Here is an 18,861-nt window from a genome sequence, read left to right as displayed (position 1 = left end):
TAAATCATGGAAGGTTTTATTATTTCAAGTATTAGTAAAACAAATTCAAGTTTTTTTTTTTATAGGTTTGAAATTAAACACTTCTGGTTAGATCCTATGCTGGAATTGTGTTGGCCGTCAAGATAATTTGCAATTGAGTAGATGTGCACATAGCCCCTTACCATGCACATAATCAGTGCTCACTGATGCCAGGGGACCCTCAATGCACACAATCCATGTACACTCATTGTCACCAACACTTCAGACCTATGCTTGGTGGATACGTATATATGATGAATCTACCTTTCTAACAATACGTAGAATTTTAATTTTTTTTCTATTGCTTGAGGTTGTTCTGTGAGGCAGTCTCCTGTAGCTCCAGCTGCCTGCAGACTTGTTACACAGCTGAAGGAGACTGAACTTCTGACCCTCCTGCCTCTACCTCCACAGTGCTACCTTTACAGTTACCCCGTACTGCACCCAGTTAGTGTGGTGCCGGGCTTCAAACCCCGGGCTTCATGCATGGAGTCCAGCATTCTACCAACCTCACTAGACTCCTCAGCCCAGACTTTAATTCTTGCAATGAAATGTCTTGGGCATGTCTCTCAAATGCCATTTCAGCGGACAAGAGGTGGGGATGGAAACAGCAACAGCCAGCAAGACCGTTAGGGATGTGACATTATCAATTCATGTTTTAGCAAGCATTGAACACAACTAAGAAAGAAGTCTGATAGCCACAGCCATGTTACATTTAAATCTCTTTGAAAACATCCGAAATCAGCAACAGATTTGATTCTTGTTAAACATCGAGTTTCCTAAGCAAGTCTGTGTATGTAATCATTCTGGATTGAGATTGAAACAGTTGTGGATCTGATAGGAGGGTGGGAAGAGGGGTGGGAAGAGGGGTGGGAAGAGGGCTTCTCTTCCCTTGGACTTTGTAAGCATCTATAATAATTTTAATAACACCCCAATAAAGACAAAGGGAAACAGCAGTCCAGAAAATCCTCATGGACTGATTGTGTGAAGAGCCTTAGCTGTCAGCTTCTTGGGGCGAGGTTGCTTTGAAGTCTATGTAAATTTTAGTCAGGACAAGATGATGCTTTGGAGACCCTCTCTCTGAAACACTATCTGTTATTCCTTTAAGCAGGAGCCTGGCATCCTGGGACTCCTTTTGGCTTTCTACAAGAAATTTAGTCTTGAAAATCAAAACCATTTATTTTATTCTGAGCTGCAAGAGAACAGTGGCTTCAAAGAGAATTGAGTCAATGTGTGACATTTATCTTTATAGCAAGCGGACATCATCTTCCCTCTAGCGTGTCCCCTTTCAGAGGAGCCGTGTAGCATGTGCTGGGGGCGCAGGTCACATGAAAGAAGCCTCCCACTCGAGTGTCACATCTCTCTGGAGGGGCGGAAAGGCTACTGAGTGCTGGACTCTCAAGAAATTCAACACATCACGACCTGGCAACAACAGAATCCTGCTTAAAAAAAAAAAAAAGAAAGAAAAAAGCCAGACCTAAAAGACACTATTTTTTCATGATCTGGACTCTATGACCTAAAGAAGGTCAAAGCAATGTCTGGTGTCTAAATTACTTGAGACACGATCAGCTTCCCTAGCACACAGTTCTTTGGAACTCTTTGGAACAGAGACAACTTTATATGCCCTTTTTGTAACATTTTGAGAAACAGCTTTAAAAAAAAAATCCTTCTTGAAATCACGGTGGTGTGTGATTTTGTGATCGCTTTGCAGAGCTTGGGGGTGGGGTGGTAGTTGTTTGTTTTTGGTAGCTTTTCTTTTGTCCCCCGCCCCCCCCATATAGAGTCTCACGTTGTCCAGGCTAATCTCAAACTCATTACGTAGCCAAGGATGACCTTGGACTTCTGACCCTTCTGCCTCTACCTCTTCCACATAACTTCTGAACATTCATTGACTGAAATAGTAAATGTCTCTTCCAAGTCTCTCTCATTAAATTCATTCTAGTACAGAGTCCATAGAAATGTTGGCGAAGCTAAGCACATTTAAACCAGAGTGGAGCGCATCTTCTCTCCTTGGAGACGCATCCCGCAGCAAAGCAAACAAAGCCAACTTTGCACCAGATACTCATGACTTCATTCTCATTTCTAAACTCATCTATTATTTGAGTAAAAAAGTTTTCTTTCACAATTCTTGACTTTTATAGCCAAGACCAGTTTAAAATAATGAAGGTATACCTTCAGGAGACAGGCTTTGTCAGTCAGTTAACTAAGTAACGGATGCCCAGAAGGATGCGTAATACAGACATCACTCAGAAACCCACCGCCTTGACAGAAAGGAGCCTAGAAACGTAGCATGCAGTCTTATAGCCCTAAGCTAGATGACTCTGGATCAGAAGTGATTTATCCTATTAGAAAATTAATTACCCAGCCCCCTCTACGAAGCCTCATTTTGGCCCTTTCCCCATTTCATCTCAAGGACAGCCTTGAGAACACTTGAAACTACGCCATCCCAGGAACCAGCATTGATCACAAATGCAGTTTTGAGGCAAAGCAGAGCATGAAATGACATTGGTATGGTGGCGCGGTATGGAGCACCTCCCGCTCCGAGGATGTGGCTGCGAGTGCCAGGGAGCTATGGGATAGCGATGTCTTGGGAAAAGACGGTCCTACAGTGCCACACACACAGCCTTACATATCTGAATGGACTGGACCAAAGTGAAGCAGGTGCAAGAAATTCTAGCATTCCGTTTGACAAGAAATTACAGGTGAATAGAATAGGTGAACAAAACGTAAGTTCCACAAAAATGTAATAAAAACACTAACATAAGGGTGTGTGCTGTGATCAATTAGGGCAGGGCAGTCACCGATTTGTGACAGAGGCAGCAGGGCCCTCCCTTGGCCACTATTTCAAAAGCAGCGTTTTCCCGTGTTCACTGACGCCCTGCACTGTGACAGGGCGCTTTGAGCTTCCCCCATTAAACTATCCGGTGTGGACCTCGTCTGCACTTGATGAGGGGTGGGGGAGGTGCATGAAAGGGAGGGAGTCCTGCACGTCGCTGTTTCTGCAGCACGCACATGAAAGACTATTACTCTGCCCATTTTAAGTGTTTTGCTGTGTTTCTGCTTTTTATCTCGTCTTGGAGGGGGAGTCCCACAGTCAAAGCGACCCGCGCCATGGCCGAACAAGATTCCATACCTGAATTGGAGGGCTTGGAGACTCTTCCCTTGGAAACCGGAAGTAACAATAATTCCAAGGATTGAGGCTGCGCGGGCGGAGGAGGTGGTGGTGGGGGGGTGACTTTTTCTGGCTTCTTCTCAGAAGGCGGCAGCGGTAGAGGGTCGTCGGGCAACAAGGACGACTTCTCAGCCAGGAGGCTCCCCGCGGCCCTGGCGGCCACCTCTTTCAGAAGGGCCGCAGAGGACGTCATGGAGGCCAGTGACAGGAAAGAGCTGGCTGGAGGTGGGTGCTCCTGACCGGGGGTCAGACTTCTCTCGCTCACTTTCTTAGACAAAGCTGCCAAGGTAGAGCTGGCAGACTGGGAGCTGAAGGGGGAGGAAAAGGACTCAAACCTCAGGCTCTCCTCTGTCCGGGACAGGGACTTGTCCTGCAGAACAGCATTGGCTGCAGCTTTCAGTTTGAGGATGGCCGAATCTGGGGACAGGCCGCAGGTGGTGGTTGAGTTCGGCAACCACTTACCTTGGTTCCATAGGAAACGGTTACTGGGGGTATATTGGTCACTCTGATCCTGCTTCTCGGCCAGCTTCCTGGCCAGGACACTGAGTTGCTGGGCATGATGGGAAGGCGGCGAAAATGACAGACGGGTGCCAACATTCACGGGGGACTCCACCCTGCCATTGGCTGTGGCATCGAGTTTAAGGGACCCGGCCTCCAGCAGCCGCCTCAAGTTGCTGCTCAGAGGTTTATTCGAGCTAGGTGGGTCATCGTCACACACAGAAGACACTCCAGGCGAAAGGTGGTCTGGACACTGCAGCGAGTCTCGAAGGACCTCACCGTCAAGGGCCACCAGTTCCAGCGTGTGGCTGCTGGGGGTGGCACTGCCCAGGGAGGTGTCGGGGGATGTGGACTGCTCTTGGATCCGGTCCTCCAGGGATAGCGCATAGTTCTCCTGGACTTCCCCATAGGACGCTTCTGATGGAGTCTCAGAGGAGTTCCCATACCAGTGTTCTCCTTCGCTGAACTCGCCCTCCGCCTCGTCCTGCCTACTAACATCTGGGGGATTCAAGAAGACCAGGTTATGAGACAGTCACAGGGAGGTGACGACATGCACTCTCTTCCCTTCTACCCAAGAACTGCACAAAAGCCAGCATCGAGGAGAGCTGATTCAAGGCAAGCACGCTCAACAGGCAAAGACAGAAACGCCAGCGTCTCTTTCCAGCAGTGATTTGGTACAAGCTGAACCCAACAAAAAGAGAAAAACAGAACCAGCAAAGAAGTGGCTCAATGAAAACCCCACCGCTTTTCACGAATGGGAAAACAAAATAAGCCCAAAGGCTTGCAAACACCAAGCAATTACCCTTCGGATAGTGTCAGCACTGGGGAGCAGCCTGCCCTGTCCCACCCTTCCTACCCTCTCCACCCTCCCCACCCGTGTCCTAGCCCAGTGATCTCAGGCAGATCACCTAGGTGGTTTGAGGCCCATCGCCTCCAGTGTAAGATGCAATCCAGTTTTTAATAAAGCGCCCCTGGACATGTAAACACTACCTGCCACACTCTCTCGGTCAGCTTTGAAGAAGCTTAAGTTCCAATAAGCACGTGGCCATGTTGTGAAAACAGAAAGTGCTCCATAAATTCAGATCTCATTAGCAAACACTGCTTGCATTAGTGCCTTCCCGAGTGAGGTGTGTATCCAGGATATGCATGCCACTCGTGTGCCAGCGTTCCCATTTCGATCATGAACTTCAGGGCAGTGACTAGGAAGCTGTTTCTTTATGCCTCTAAGAGTTCTTAGGAGCTATTTTCTATCCATTACTGTGGTCCTGCCCCCACACCAGGCAGGTGGAACTCCACACTCCACAGGTGCTGGTGAGTGCCGCCACACTCTCACCTCTGTGACATTCATCCGGAAGGCCCTTTTCCCAGAAAAGTTGGTGGTCAAAGTCTACCCGTCATCCTTCACGCCGAGCTCCAAAGGTTCTTTCCTTACAGAATTAGTCACTCCTTCTTACTCACCCGTTCAATAAATAATTACACTGTGCTTAGTGTGTGCCAGACATTATTCTAGACTATTCTAAACCGAACAACATTAAACAAAATAACAGTCCTGCCTTCCTGGAGCTTTCTTGTCAGCAGAGGAAGACGGATGTTAGGCTACTCTTAGTAGACAGTGCTGTGGGCAGGAGGGCGGTTAGTGCAGTGGGAAACAGACTGTCACAAAGAGGATCACGGGCCATAGATAGGAGGCACGTTGCAACTTTAGACAAGGTGGCAGAGTCCCTCACTGAGATGGTGACCTTTGAGCAAAGACATAAAAGAGTTGGGGAGGCTAGGAGAGTGGTCTAGGCACGCAGAGGAAGAACCTCTGTGATTCTGCAGCATCCAAAGAAGCTGGTTTCTAAGGGGCCGGCATGTAAAATGCACCGAGTACTGGGTGGGGTGTGCAGCAGAGAATAGAGGTCTGAGGGGCAGGGTCTGCTTGCAAGGACGAGGACGATTTGAGTGAGTTAGGATGTCACATGCTGATCAGTAGCATGCTGTGGTCTGGAAGCTGCAGGAGGACACGGGCGCAGGCCTTGTGGCTTGTGATGCCAGGGATGTTCGCTCCTGCTGCATCATGGGAAACAGCTGCGGTTGTAAGAGCGAGACAGACAACCTCAGGGACTGAAGCATGGAGTGGCATGGCAGTGGTCCCTTCCAGGGCGTTTTAGAGCTTTGCTGAGACTATCACCAGCTTCCCTTTAGAGGGGTGCTCCTTTGGGGCAGGACTGTGTCCCCTCACCTACATACCCCACTTTGAGTCTAGCAGGGAGTCTGGTCCCCAGCAGACTTCCACCAGTGTTTGGAGACTGTGCCAAATTCCTCCTGGCGCTTAGCTACGACCCCAGCGCACGCTGTTTGCTTTCAGAATGGTAACTACACCAGGAGCTACAGGCGAACACACTGATCTTCCTCTTCCCTTGCCTTTCAGAGACGAGCTGCCACAAACGACAAGTTCTCTCGCTAGGTGAACGTTCTGCAACTCCTTCCCCAGGTCCTTTATTAACTTATCAAGAAAATGTGAAACATCAAATGGAATTGCTTTTCTAAAAGAAAACTGCTAAAACTGTATTTCCTCAGGTAAAGCCAGTCTGGTTCCCCGCCATTTGCCATCATTTCTTTTTTTCTCGGTTGATTTCTACATTTTCTGTCCATCCTGAAATCCTCATTTCCCTGATGGCTTCTAGAGTGGGGGCGCTTTTTACCAAACCTCAAGTGGTCACCATCAACCCTAACAATACGGATAATTTATTGCAAACCACTGCCTTGGTTTCAGATTAAATATCTCATCCTTCAAAACAACAACAAACCACATGGACCTCTACTATAAACAGTGCAAAAGGTCAAAGGTCAACTGGCTGGCTCTTCTTTGGTCTTTATACATGTTGTATGAGTGAACAGAAAAATACATGACCCAAGTGCTTTTGGGTTCTACTTTCATACTGGTGGAATAATAGATAGTCAATATGGTCCTGAGCCAACGCATTAAGAGTTTTAAGAACCTAAAGTTACAGACAGGTGTCCAATCTTGTCATTCTACTGAGATGATGAAATACACAGCGGCAAACAATTAACTCGACACCATATGGTTCCTACTGTTGACATAAGAACCAAGGACCCAAATGTCTGGACACTTGGCCCAGGGCTTCTCTGCTAACACGGAGCCTGCCAAGGGGCCTCCAGGGTGGCTCTGCAGAAAGTTCTCAGGGGCTTATTGCCCTCCTTGGCAGCCACAGCCACCTTTTCATTGCTTGAGTCAGAAATCAGCAAGGGGACATCCTACATAAAGACACAGTCACTCCCTGTGGGGGAGGTGGCCTCCTGAGCGGAGGACCCTTGACTCCTAAGGACTCTCTCCACTCCCTTTTTTTGTGCTAGCAAGAAAAGCTGACCTGACTGCCTCAGGACTTTAGTTGATCTAGCAAAGGGACAAAGCATGGCTCCATTTTCCACCTGTCCACACCCTCGGGGGAGCATATATACCCCTCCTGCAGCGGGTGAGTGGGCCAGAGGCTAAGGAAGCTATCCAATCAGGGTAACCCTACCAAGCGTGAACACAACATCTAAGACCCTCAAATGAGACAAACAGCTAATATACCTCCACATAAGGCCATCCTCCCAATTTTGCCAAAACGTGATCCCTAAACAACGGTTACACGTGAAGATAGAACTCCACAGAATAGTGTATGCCCCCTAAATGCCCGTGTGCTTCTCAAGCCTCCCACCTTCCCTCCTTAGCAGATGCAGTGATGGAGATCCATGTTCCTCTGAACTATCCAAAAACCGGGGTACGTAGATCATATTGATATTAATCGCTGTGGTGGTTAATCTTTGTCAGTAACTTGATTGGATATGGAATTAACTAGGAGAGACACCTCTGAGGGGCTGCTATGGGGTAGTTCCTGAAAGAACTGACTGATGAAGGAACACAAAGAGGTCTGAGGAAAAAGAGGAGCTGATTTTGCCTGCCTGCCTTCACCCTTGCTGATGACTGAGTCCACCTTATTGCTGCTACTGCTGCTGCTGTCCTTGACAGCTGATGCACCTTAGCCGCTTCAGCCTTTTAGCATGGACCAAAGACCCATGATGCTCCATGCTCCCAGCATCCTCCAGAACTTCAGGGCCAGACTGGGACTGCAGAGGTATCGAGCTTCATGCATTGATCAGCTACTGGATTCTCAGCTTCTTTGGTGTGAAGACCGCCATTGCTGAACTACACAGAAGTATCATGTAAACGAACCTAACAAGTTGCCTTTGTGATATACAATCATTCAGTAGGTTTTGTTCCCCAGAGAACTCTTAGCAATTATCACATAATAACTTCCTTGATGGTGACATTTCTGAAGTCTGAGCTATTCAAACAACCAGAGAATTTGAACACATCCCCTCAAAAGAGAAAGTGCAGAGAGTTGAGAAGAAACACAGCTGCAATTATTCTGACATCCTCGAGGTCGAAATCAAAAGTACAGGAGGCCTTTATAAAACTAAGTTTAGATAAGCAAGGATGTAAAGAAGTTGAGGGAAACCAAAATGCCCTTTCTGTTTATAAGATTACTGGGGTTTTCCCACAAATGTAAATTATTCATTAGTATTTATTATTTTGTCTACAGCCTCGCCTCTATTTTCACATTGTGAACTGTGAAGCAAAGGTTCATGGAGGCTGTGCTGGTCCAGCTGCAGGGAGTTCCTGCCCCTGTGCCTCATGAGGAAAGACTCCCACGGGCAGACATGTCACACTGTGCCACTGTGCAGTTTAGAAGAGGGACCTGCTGAATGCTGCAAAGAGCAGGACATGTAATTCCTGACTTTCACTTCTCGGAATCCGAGAAGGCCCAGGCAGCAAGACACCTCCATCTTCTTGTCCATCAACCAGCAGGAAATCAGCCTAGGAAATCGCAGAGCTGCACAAGGTCCTGGCAAGGCTTCCTGCGGCTTTCACAGCTTTCTTAACCAAGGCATCCTGGGGAAGCCTCGAAATGGCCAATGCAAATAACTCCAGTAAACACATTATTTTTAACCTCTAAGGAAAAAAAGCAGTTGTTTCCATTGTTATCCCTCCAACAATCTCTGTCTAGACTGTCAGGTTTCCACGGTTTCTTGTTGGTTTTACACAACAGTGTGTGGGTGCACATGAATGTGTGTGTGCATGTGCGTGTGTCAAAGAATTTATTATTTAGTCTGTGGGCTCCTATCCATTTTCACACTGAGTGCTGTGAGAAATCAGAAAGTCAAAGAATTAAGAACAAAAATAATGCAATTACCAAGTGAAAATATGCCAAATACATTTCTGTTTCTACGTTGAGAATATTTCTTCTTTGAGTAACACAAAACAAGCTTCCGCCACCCAACACATTTATCTATAATTTAGGTCTCAAGCAGCTACCCGGTAAGCTGATATCCAGACTCTCCTGTGCACTCAGAAGAGAATGTCTCTGCACCTCACCTTCTCCAAGTCACAAACTTTTTATTAGATGGATTTAATTGGGCTGACATTCAACTCGGGACATCCTCTTTTAGAGAAATGGGGAGCAAACGGACCAACAATATATACAAAATGCCTATTAATTTCCAGACCTGTGAGCATAGCTTATCAATCTATCTACATACCATCCTACCAGTGGTCCATACACATGATCCATGACCCATCAGCCTTGGTGCTCAGTCTATCTACATACCATCCTACCAGTGGTCCACAAACACGATTTATCAGCCTCACTGCTCAGTTTATCTACATACCATCCTACCAGTGGTCCACACACATGATCCATCAGCCTTGGTGCTCAGTCTATCTACATACCATCCTACCAGTGGTCCACACACATGATCCATCAGCCTTGGTGCTCAGTCTATCTACATACCATCCTACCAGTGGTCCATACACACAAATCCACTAGCCTCTTAGGACTATTAAAGGTTGGTTTAGGTCAACGGTGAATGTATTTTACCCTCCCACAGGTATGTTCACCTGCTACCTACCAACTAGCTCATTTCCCTATAAAGATCATCCAAGTCCCTCCCTCCCTACTATACATCTGAGGTAAATATCTAGACCTGCCCTTCAAGGTTCCACATCTCCATCAGCTTTACAACTGTACCTGTAATACTTGCTACAAATAAAACCGCCAGTTTTTACATAAAACATACAAAAGTGATGTGTAAAACTGAAGGAGCTGTACTACAAAAGCTATTGGCAAAACCAGTGCTGAATGCTGATTGTTGGGGGGGTGGGTTATTTGGCATTTGTTTAAGACAGGCTGTCAGGTATCCAGGCTGATCTCAAATTCACTGTGATTAGATTTACTGGTCAACTAGACACAAGCTAAAATCATCTGTGAAGAGGGTCTCGATAAGAGTTTGTCTACAAGGGGTGATCTGTGGGCATGCCTATAAGGAGTTGTTTTAATCAAGTTAATTGATGTGGGAGAAGCAGCCCAGAGTGGGCAGCACCATTCCTTAGGCAGGGTGGTCTAGAACTGTGTGAGAGTCATGCTGAAAGCAAGGAAGCACGATCTTGACTGTGAGTGTGACTAACAGGTGCTTCGAGCTCGTGCGCTGTGGCTTCCCTGCAGTGATGGTTCTGGTCAGGATGTTACACAGAAGTGAAAGTAGAGAACTTGCTGTGTAGCCCGAGAATGACCTCCTCCTGCCTTCAGTTTGGGTGCTAAGATCACAGATGGTTGTCATACCAGTTTGCGGTGATGAGGATATAACCGGGGCTTCATACAGGCTAAGAATCGGGGTACTCTACAAACCACCAAACCTTTATAATAGTGATTTAAGCCAACAAAGATATCAGGGGATGTTCTCAGAATTCACATGCCTCAAAACCGAGCCTTAGTTCATAGGCCCCAGCAGAGCAAAGACTGCACAAGGATTCAAATCACAAGGCTGCCACCAACATTGTGGTGGGAGCCCTCAAACTGTGGCGTGGTAAGAGGGAGCAACTAATTTCAACGGTCTCTTAGCTTTGGAAATTTGTACTAGATGTTGGAAAACCATCCACACACAGGCTTTTACCTATGCAAACAACCAAACTAGAAACACCTCTTTTGTGAATAAGGCTAACCCGCGGGTAGTTGTATTAAACTTAAGGGAAGAAAATGTCTAGATTCTGCATTCTTCCCATTTGAACACCATACTACCATACTACCTACTGATCCACCAAAGGTGTCACCTCTGTTCGTTAAGAAACCTCACCTCACCGCTAGACAACGAATAGAGGAAACGGGCCCTGCTCCGTGCTCTTAGTGAGCAAACTCCTGCTGCTCTGGGGGCGGGGAACCACAACCAGGTCTTGAGGATTGTACCGCGCACGGCGAGGGCCACAATAGAACTGGGATCTGGGAGGGTTTTGCCAGCACCATCAGGAGGCGTTCTCCTTAGCGCTCACACATGCTTCTCCGGCCACTTTTCCCAAGAGGCTGTAAACCTGGCTGCAGGCGTTTGGATTTTCACTCTCCGAAGGATCCAGTAGTAAAAGGTCTTTCCCCCTCTGATTGGCCTGCTGGCGATCATTTCCCCTCCCTAGGCCTATCACTGAAGCCAGAGGGCGGGATCTGGTGGGCTCAATGTGGGTCACCGAAGAAAGGCCAGGGAAGAGGTGCCAGGAAGACAAAAGCTACCCAGCCACTCCGGGCCGGTTAATAAGTTTCTTCTGCGGCATTCAGAGCTGCTCTCCACCAGTTTTATAAAATGAGCACAAAACACATCTGCAGTTGGGCTGGCTTTGTCTGCCAAAGTCTGAACTATCCCTCTGGGGCCCGAGAGCCTCAGGATGCTCCGCACACCAAGTGGCCTGAAAGGAGGGGCTCTTGGAGGTTTTCCGGGCTTGGAGTTCTCTGTGATAAAGCCCCCACCGGTTTCAAGAACAAAGGTTCAGGAATCACAGGTGCCTAGACCATCCGACTGCTTTCAGTCAGGCCAAGAGGAAAACTTTAAAAATTGCCAAGGTGGAGAGACAACCATATTCCTGTCACCAGTCCAGCTGAGAGCCATCCTGGAAGAATCACCCACACCTAAGACTGCAGAGGAGTTCCTGGACAAGACTGCTAAGTACACACAGCACTGCCTGCAAACTATGATGTAAATTCCCTTGGTGGAAAGAGGTAACCACAATGAACACATCACGCCTTGTCTTTGAAATGAATTCCAAACCAGCTGGTAAGCCAGGTTCAACATTCTCCGATAAAGGGCCTGGGCACATCTTTCGATAGTTAAGGAACCAGACAGCGCCTCCATCCAAATGCCCTTCAACACAGAAGGTCACCTCTCCAACTCTCCCACAATGGCCGAGAGCCTCATCAAACCTTCCTGCCACCTTTCAGGGCTCACATCACACATCTCTTCATTCACAGGTTGTTGGTTCTGCCTTGCACACGCACCCGCGTCTTTGGCAGTCTTCCCCACCTCTGCCAAGACACCCAAGTGCACGCCCTGCCCATTCCTTGCCGGGGCCACGGAGCAGCTTTGTTCTAGTTGCGAGCGTCAACCAACAGGCAGACTGAAGTTTTCAAGAATATGTTATCTCCCAGCATTCTCACCCTCAGAGTCTCCACGGGCTTCTTGAGCAGCTCAGAGTGCATTCCCAGACCGTGGAGCCTTGTGTGATTGCACAGCTGTGAGATCCAACCACTCTCTCAGACGACAGATGTAAGCTCTGCCAAGGGACCGCTGACCTGCTTTCTCTCCCAAATTCCCATGTGGCTAATGCCCTCTTGTTCTCCAGGTAACCCGTCAAACAGCAATGGGGAAAGCAGATCTTTGGTCCATTTGTAGCTGTGCCTCTTGGAATCGTGTCAAACACAAATAGACCCTTAATTATTACTTCTCTAAGGCACAGACGCAGAGGAAGAACGGCCTTAAGAGCAGAGAGATGGTACCTATTAATAACAGAACTCAAAACCATTTTCAAAAGTAGACTCTCAACCATGGAACAAAAGAAAGACTGTATGTTCCAAACTTTCCACCTAAGCTTCCTTCTCAGTGAAGAGAAGGCAGCAGCCACGCCCCCACCCCAGGGGTGGGGTGACTCAGAAGTCCCCCCTAGAAGCTCCAAATGTCTTTATGTCTTCTGTTAGCAGTTCTATGGATTCTGCCTCTTAGACAGAACTCTGTCTCTTTACTTAATAACACTGGGTGTCTCCTATAAACGACCAAAGAAAACCAAAAAAGACTAAAGATGCCAGCACGTGCCTAGTGGTGGTGGCGCATGCCTTTTATCCCAGCACTCAGAAGGCAGAGGCAGGCGGATCTCTGTGAGTTCAAGGTCAGCCTAAGCTATAGATTTATATCAGGACAGGCTCCAAAGCTACACAGAGAAACTCAGTCTTGAAAAACCAAAAAAAAAAAAAAAAAATGCCATATGTGAACACAGGAAATGCAGGGCATGGTGGTGTATGTATATATGTGTACACACGCACACACCACACACACACACACACACACACACACACACTTGTGATACCAGCATCTGGGAGGTGGAGACAAGACATCTGGACATCTGGAGATCCAGGCCAGTCTGCTACATGAAACACTGTCTCAAAAACAAACATGGCAACAAAGAACATAAGAAAACACCCACCAGAGTCCGTGGGTTCCGTGAAGGTGGACTCATTGCCCCTGTTGCTCTCAGCCAGAAAGCGGAACCTGCCAGACCTGTGAGCGCTGCCTTCAAAGACCAGAGCTAAAGCGAAGCAGCTTCTAACCCGGTCCAGGAGAACTGCAGAGCAACTTGTGGATTCAAATTTTGTTTTACAATTTTTGGTCCTAACGGCATGACCCAAAGACAGCCAGTGGCGTGCCCAAGATCCCATAGCTGATAAACAAAAGCAAGAGAGGATCCGGCAACCCCTCCAAACCCGAGTCACATACAATATCACGGTACCTCTGCACGACTCATAAGTGAGTAAGTGAATTCTGGAACCTGGCACACCGCAGGCTCCCAGTAAAGATCTACTGGATGAGTCAATACAGCCCTGAAGATATGCCTGCTACCATGGTAAACATTTGATGTTAGCAAATTTCATGGGCAGCCAAGGTTCCAAAAACGCAATGGCTCACACATTCACTCTTATTGAGTGACAGAGCCAAGTTGACAAAAAAAAAAAAAACAAAAAAAAAAAAACCCAGGAGCATTGTGACAAAAGTAAATTTTTCAGGTGATGAAAAATTACCAAAAGATCAAAAAAAATTACCAGAATTTACCAAAAGACTGAAGATCATCAAAGACACAATACTTTTTACAGTGTACATGACAAACATAAACCTTGACAGTTGAGATTATCATTGTGTTTCTAATACAAAGATGCACCCAGACGCTACTTAGATTGCTAGTATCTTGCACCCATATTAATTAATCATCTTCAAGAACCTGTGGACTTGTGGAGGTTGGAGGTGGATATATGTGCATGTCTGCTCACACACCTATGCATGCAGATGTGGAAGCCAGGGCATGGCAAGGAGCATCTTCCTCACTCACTGTCCACCTCCCTTTTGAGGCAGGGTGTCTCTTACTAAATCTGGGGCTCAATGCTTTAGCTTTCTAGAGATCCTCCTGTATCCACCCCCCCACACACACAAGCACTAGGGCTACCAACATGTGCCACCAAGGCTCTTATGTGAGTTTGAGGTCCTCAGTCTGTGCAGCAAGTTTGTTGCCTTGAGCCATCGCCCCAGTCCCAACCCGAGATTTCTTACTTTAATAGCCCCTTTGACCACTTAGGGTCTGCACTGCACCCAAAGCTGAGGCCCTCTCTTCTGAATTCGTAGTCATTTTATTTTGCTAAGCAAGTGGCAATCACTAGATGCACTGAAACTGTGTGCAGGACTAACTAGCAGGACGACACAGCAGGTAGCTGAACCCCCAAGCCCGCTCGCTGCCTTGAGTTTTGATCCTTGGGACCCACATAGTGGAAGAAAAGAATGGACTCTCAAAAGCTGTCCTCTGACTTCTACAAACATACCAAAGAACACATATCCACCACCACACACAACATATACACAATAAGTAAATTCATTGTTCCTGGGCTCACGCCTTTAATACCAGCACTGGGGGAGAGGGTCAGGGTCAGGCAGATTTCTGAGTTTGAGGCCAGCCTGGTCTACAGAGCGAGTTCCAGGACAGCCAGGGCTATGCAGAGAAACCCTGTCCCGAAAAACTAGTAACAAACTAAATAAATAAGTTCGTTGCAGTTTAAAAAAAAATTAAAGTGCGTGCAAACTAGGAATAAATACCTGATGTCACAGGCTGAACTGTGTTCAAAAGATATTAAGGCGCTAAGCAAGCCCAGTGCACATGAATGTGACCTTCTGTGAAAAGGGCTTTTCACATGGCCAAGTTAAGCTGAAATCGTTAGGGCGTCACTCAGATCCACAATGACTGAGGTCCCTATAAACAGGAAGTATGGACACGGAGGGAGATGTGTGCTCAGGGAGACACCACGAAAGGCTGTACAGATGCTCACACAAGTCAGAGCTTCCAGAAGCTAGAAGAGGCTCCCAAGGCAGCCTTGCAATGGCCTTCAGAAGGCACACAGCCCCTCCTGACTCCCTGACCTTGGCTGTTCAACTTCCAGAACTGGAAGACAACCAGTCTCCTTTTGCTGTTGAAAACACCAGTCTGGGCTGGTAAGATGGCTCAGCAGGTAAAGGGGCTTCCCACCAAGCCTGGCAATCTGAGTTTGATCCCCCAGACCCACAGGGTAGAAGGAGAGGATGAAGTACTGAAAGTTGTCCTGACCTCTGCACACATACGATGACATAGTATGCTCATGAATACACATACACACACAATGTGTGTGTGCTCACAAATACACCTGCCAGCAAACATAAACAAATAAATATATATTTTCACAAGTTTAAAGTTGAGCCACAGTTTATGAAACCGTTAAGGCAGCCCAGGAAATTGGCGTATTCAAGGTGTTCCTTGGGGTTCTGGAGGGAGGGCTCAGCAGGGAAGACCCACTTGCTGCTCTTCCAGAGGATCCGAGCTCAGTTCCCAGCATCTACATGGCAGCTCACAACCATCTGTAACTTCACCTCCAGAGACAATGCACAAGCACCAGGCGCACATATGGTGTACATACATACACACATACATACAAACAAGACTCATATGCATAAAAATAAATAAATCTTTTTAAAAAATGGATGCTATGGACTTTTTCACATTTGAAGTGTAATCTGTAGCCTCAGACCCTCAGTTTTGCTTTCTATTGTTTAAATCTCAGATTGTGTCCAGTTGACAACTGAAACTAACCCCCATGCTTAGCAATGTCATCTCTGCTAAGGTGGCCGTTTTTGCCCAGAACTGCCAGAATGTCCATGGTATGAAGACTATCAGCATTTTCTTTCAGCCCGCCTCCAAACATCATTCAAGTGAGGGATGGAGAGAAAGACACTCCCCTGTGAGGCCTAGTTCCCCAGTAAATGCCACCCACCAACAACAGAAAGGAAACCCAGGCTTGCATGCACTACAGCCAACACCTGCTTGAGGGATGGTTTACAACCCCGTGTGAGCGCACTCACGAAAGGCCAGTCCAGCAACCCAGTTGTCCCGGTTAGTTCACGGATAGATGGCTCGCTCCTTTACCCTCTCACGCACCTTGATGGTACAAAAAGCATATATAATCTGTCCCCTCAAGCAATCAGAAATAAATTTACCATGGCTACCATGTCATTATCAGAAACACTGTCTGCTAAGGCTGATAAATCGGTCAATTACCTGCTCCCTTGCCTTTTATTTCCTCTTGTATAAATGTTTTCATCCTACTATCACCAATACCTGTATAAGATGAGCAATAAATTACAAAATGACTGAAATCACCAGGAAATCCCTAATAGATCAAAAAAAGAACTTAGTCAGAAAAAGAAGACCCTAATAACACAATCATGAACTCCATAGTCTAAGAAATAGCATCCCATAGGTAAATGGCCAAGTACTGAAGTCTTAGTTTATGCATAAAATAATCAAGTGATTTATGGGAGGTGTCCCAACAGTGGGGGGGGGGGCTGACACACTTTACAAGGGAGCACACTCAAAGTCCCTCAGCCTGACAAGGGAAACAGCATACTATACACCTTTATCTCCTAAAAATATACATGCATTCAAAAGGGAAAGAGCCCTGAGAGATAAGGATCTGAGAGAGAGAAAGAGAGACAGAGACAGAAAGAGACAGAAACAGAGAGACAGAGACAGAAACAGAGAGACAAAGACACACAGAGAGAGGGAGAGAGAGAGAGGAGAGGAGAGGAGACTGCTCTCTACTTTACATTTAAAAACATGACATAAGACCTAGACAAAAGATTCAGGGGAGACAGTCTTTTACCCATACCAGCCCAAAAGATATGAGTACCATTGACTGTGGAAAAATATCTTCACTTGTTGGGCACAAAAATCCATGACAGCAGACAACAGATCACAAGGACGCCTAACGCAAACTGAACTCGAAGCTATGAGGTAGGCCAACAATTTTAACCTTTACTCCAGCCAGGCTCAGAGCCAGGGCTGCTATCAAGCAATCAAATGCATTCTTAGCTCTGCTCTTACTTTCTCCACTCACCTCCTGGCACACACAATCAGAGTCAAGGATGAAAGGCCAAAAGCCCACGAAAGTCAACAAAAACTACGACCAGCCACACTCAGGTGATTCCAAGGGCCAGGATGTCCTGCAGCTGTGCGAACACGTCCAGGTCCGATGGCTTCATCTACCTCGCCCTCTGAGAATGCTGGGGGTGTTGGGTATGGTGGTCCACATCCCTAACCAGATGGATCTCTATGAGTTCGAGGCCAGCTAGTCTACATATGCGCTCCAGGCCAGGTCTACATAGTGAGATTTTGTTTCAAAACAAAGAGACAAACAACCAAACAAGCAAACAAAAGATTCCTGGGTGTGACTTCTGTCTTCTCTGGTCTCCCTCAGAGCTGCCTCTTGGGTTTTCACTGAGACAACTCTGACACATTCATTACCTGCTCTCAAGTTCACTGACATGAGCAATGATGTTCCGTGGGACATTTATTCTGTTCCCAGCAAATCCCAGTGCTTCTGGAACTGCACCCAGGCAGTCCCAAGATGGGGGGAGGGGCTCTATTTTTGCCATAGGTAAGCTTCAGCCAAACGCAGATGTTCTAGAAACAACTAGAGCATTTCTCTGGTGTGTGTGCGCACAGCCACATGGTGACTCATTGAAGTCATACCTCTGGTGTGTGTGTGTGTGTGTGTGTGTGTGTGCGCACATGTGCACATGTGGTGACCACTCACATCATTCCTCTGGTGTGTGTGTGCACAGTCACGTAGTGACCACTCATGTCATTCCTCTGGTGTGTGTGTGTGTGTACAGCCACGTGGTGACCACGTCATTCCTCTGGTGTGTGTGTGTGTATGTCTGTGTGCACAACCACATGGTGACCATTTGCATCAATCTCTTCTCTTCGTCACCTTTAAACTATAAAACACCTCTGTCTTATATGTGGATAAACATTCTTTCATCTCTTTTTTGTCTTGCAGAACTCAGAACTGCATTCAGTCCTCCAGCTGCACTAGCCAGGTACTATGCCTGATTCTGGTTGGCCAGCTTATCCTCCATGAATAACTGATATTTGAAAAGAAGGCTGGAAATGCACTGGGCAACGGGAAGGCACTCTTCAGAGAGATATGAACTGAAAAGGTCTTCTGACATGAATATATTCACCTGATCAGGCCTGGCTTTAAATATGTATTAAATATGTATGTTTTGAAGTTACTGAGAGGAACCCTTGTTCTGTTCTGATTGTTTTCTGTTTTCAGTGTTTATACATTAAGATCGACAGAAGCCTACAACAGGCTCTCAGGAGTAGACAGTCTTCCCCTAGTTGCTGTTGCTGTGAGTGATGATTATAACCCCACACTCCTGAGACAGTCCCAAAGAGCCCAAGCTGGCATCAATGTGTAGCCAAGGATAACCTTGAACTTCTGTATCTCCTGCTTCTACCTCCTGAGTGCTAGAGAAGCTAGCTATTTGATCTTCTGGGACACGCATCCAAGTTCCACGTAGTAAGCTACATTCCCAACCCTAAATAAACTTTTAAAACTATAAACACCAGGCCAGAGCAATGGCTCAGAGGGTGGAAATAACCTGAGACCCCTCCCCACCCACAGTGGTCCTATAGTTAAGAACAAGAAAATGCCAAAGCAGAATGAATAGCATTCAACAGAACA

At 46.9% G+C, this 18,861-nt stretch overlaps 1 protein-coding gene across 4 annotated transcripts in view; it reads right to left on the bottom strand.

Annotated features, from left to right (window-relative positions):
- Znf827 (zinc finger protein 827) overlaps nucleotides 1–18,861 on the bottom strand; it is a 179,849-nt gene that overhangs the window by 142,481 nt on the left and 18,507 nt on the right. For all 4 annotated transcript variants that reach the window (XM_057753775.1, XM_057753776.1, XM_057753777.1 and 1 more), the window contains exon 2: nucleotides 3,149–4,183. In XM_057753775.1, the coding sequence (XP_057609758.1) occupies nucleotides 3,149–4,183 (1,035 nt within the window). The remainder of the gene's footprint in view (nucleotides 1–3,148; nucleotides 4,184–18,861) is intronic.

Source organism: Chionomys nivalis, chromosome 21 (genome assembly GCF_950005125.1).
Source record: "Chionomys nivalis chromosome 21, mChiNiv1.1, whole genome shotgun sequence".
NCBI lineage: Eukaryota > Metazoa > Chordata > Mammalia > Rodentia > Cricetidae > Chionomys > Chionomys nivalis.
Note: the sequence above shows the minus strand (reverse complement) of the source record. Positions and strands in the feature narration are given on the sequence as shown.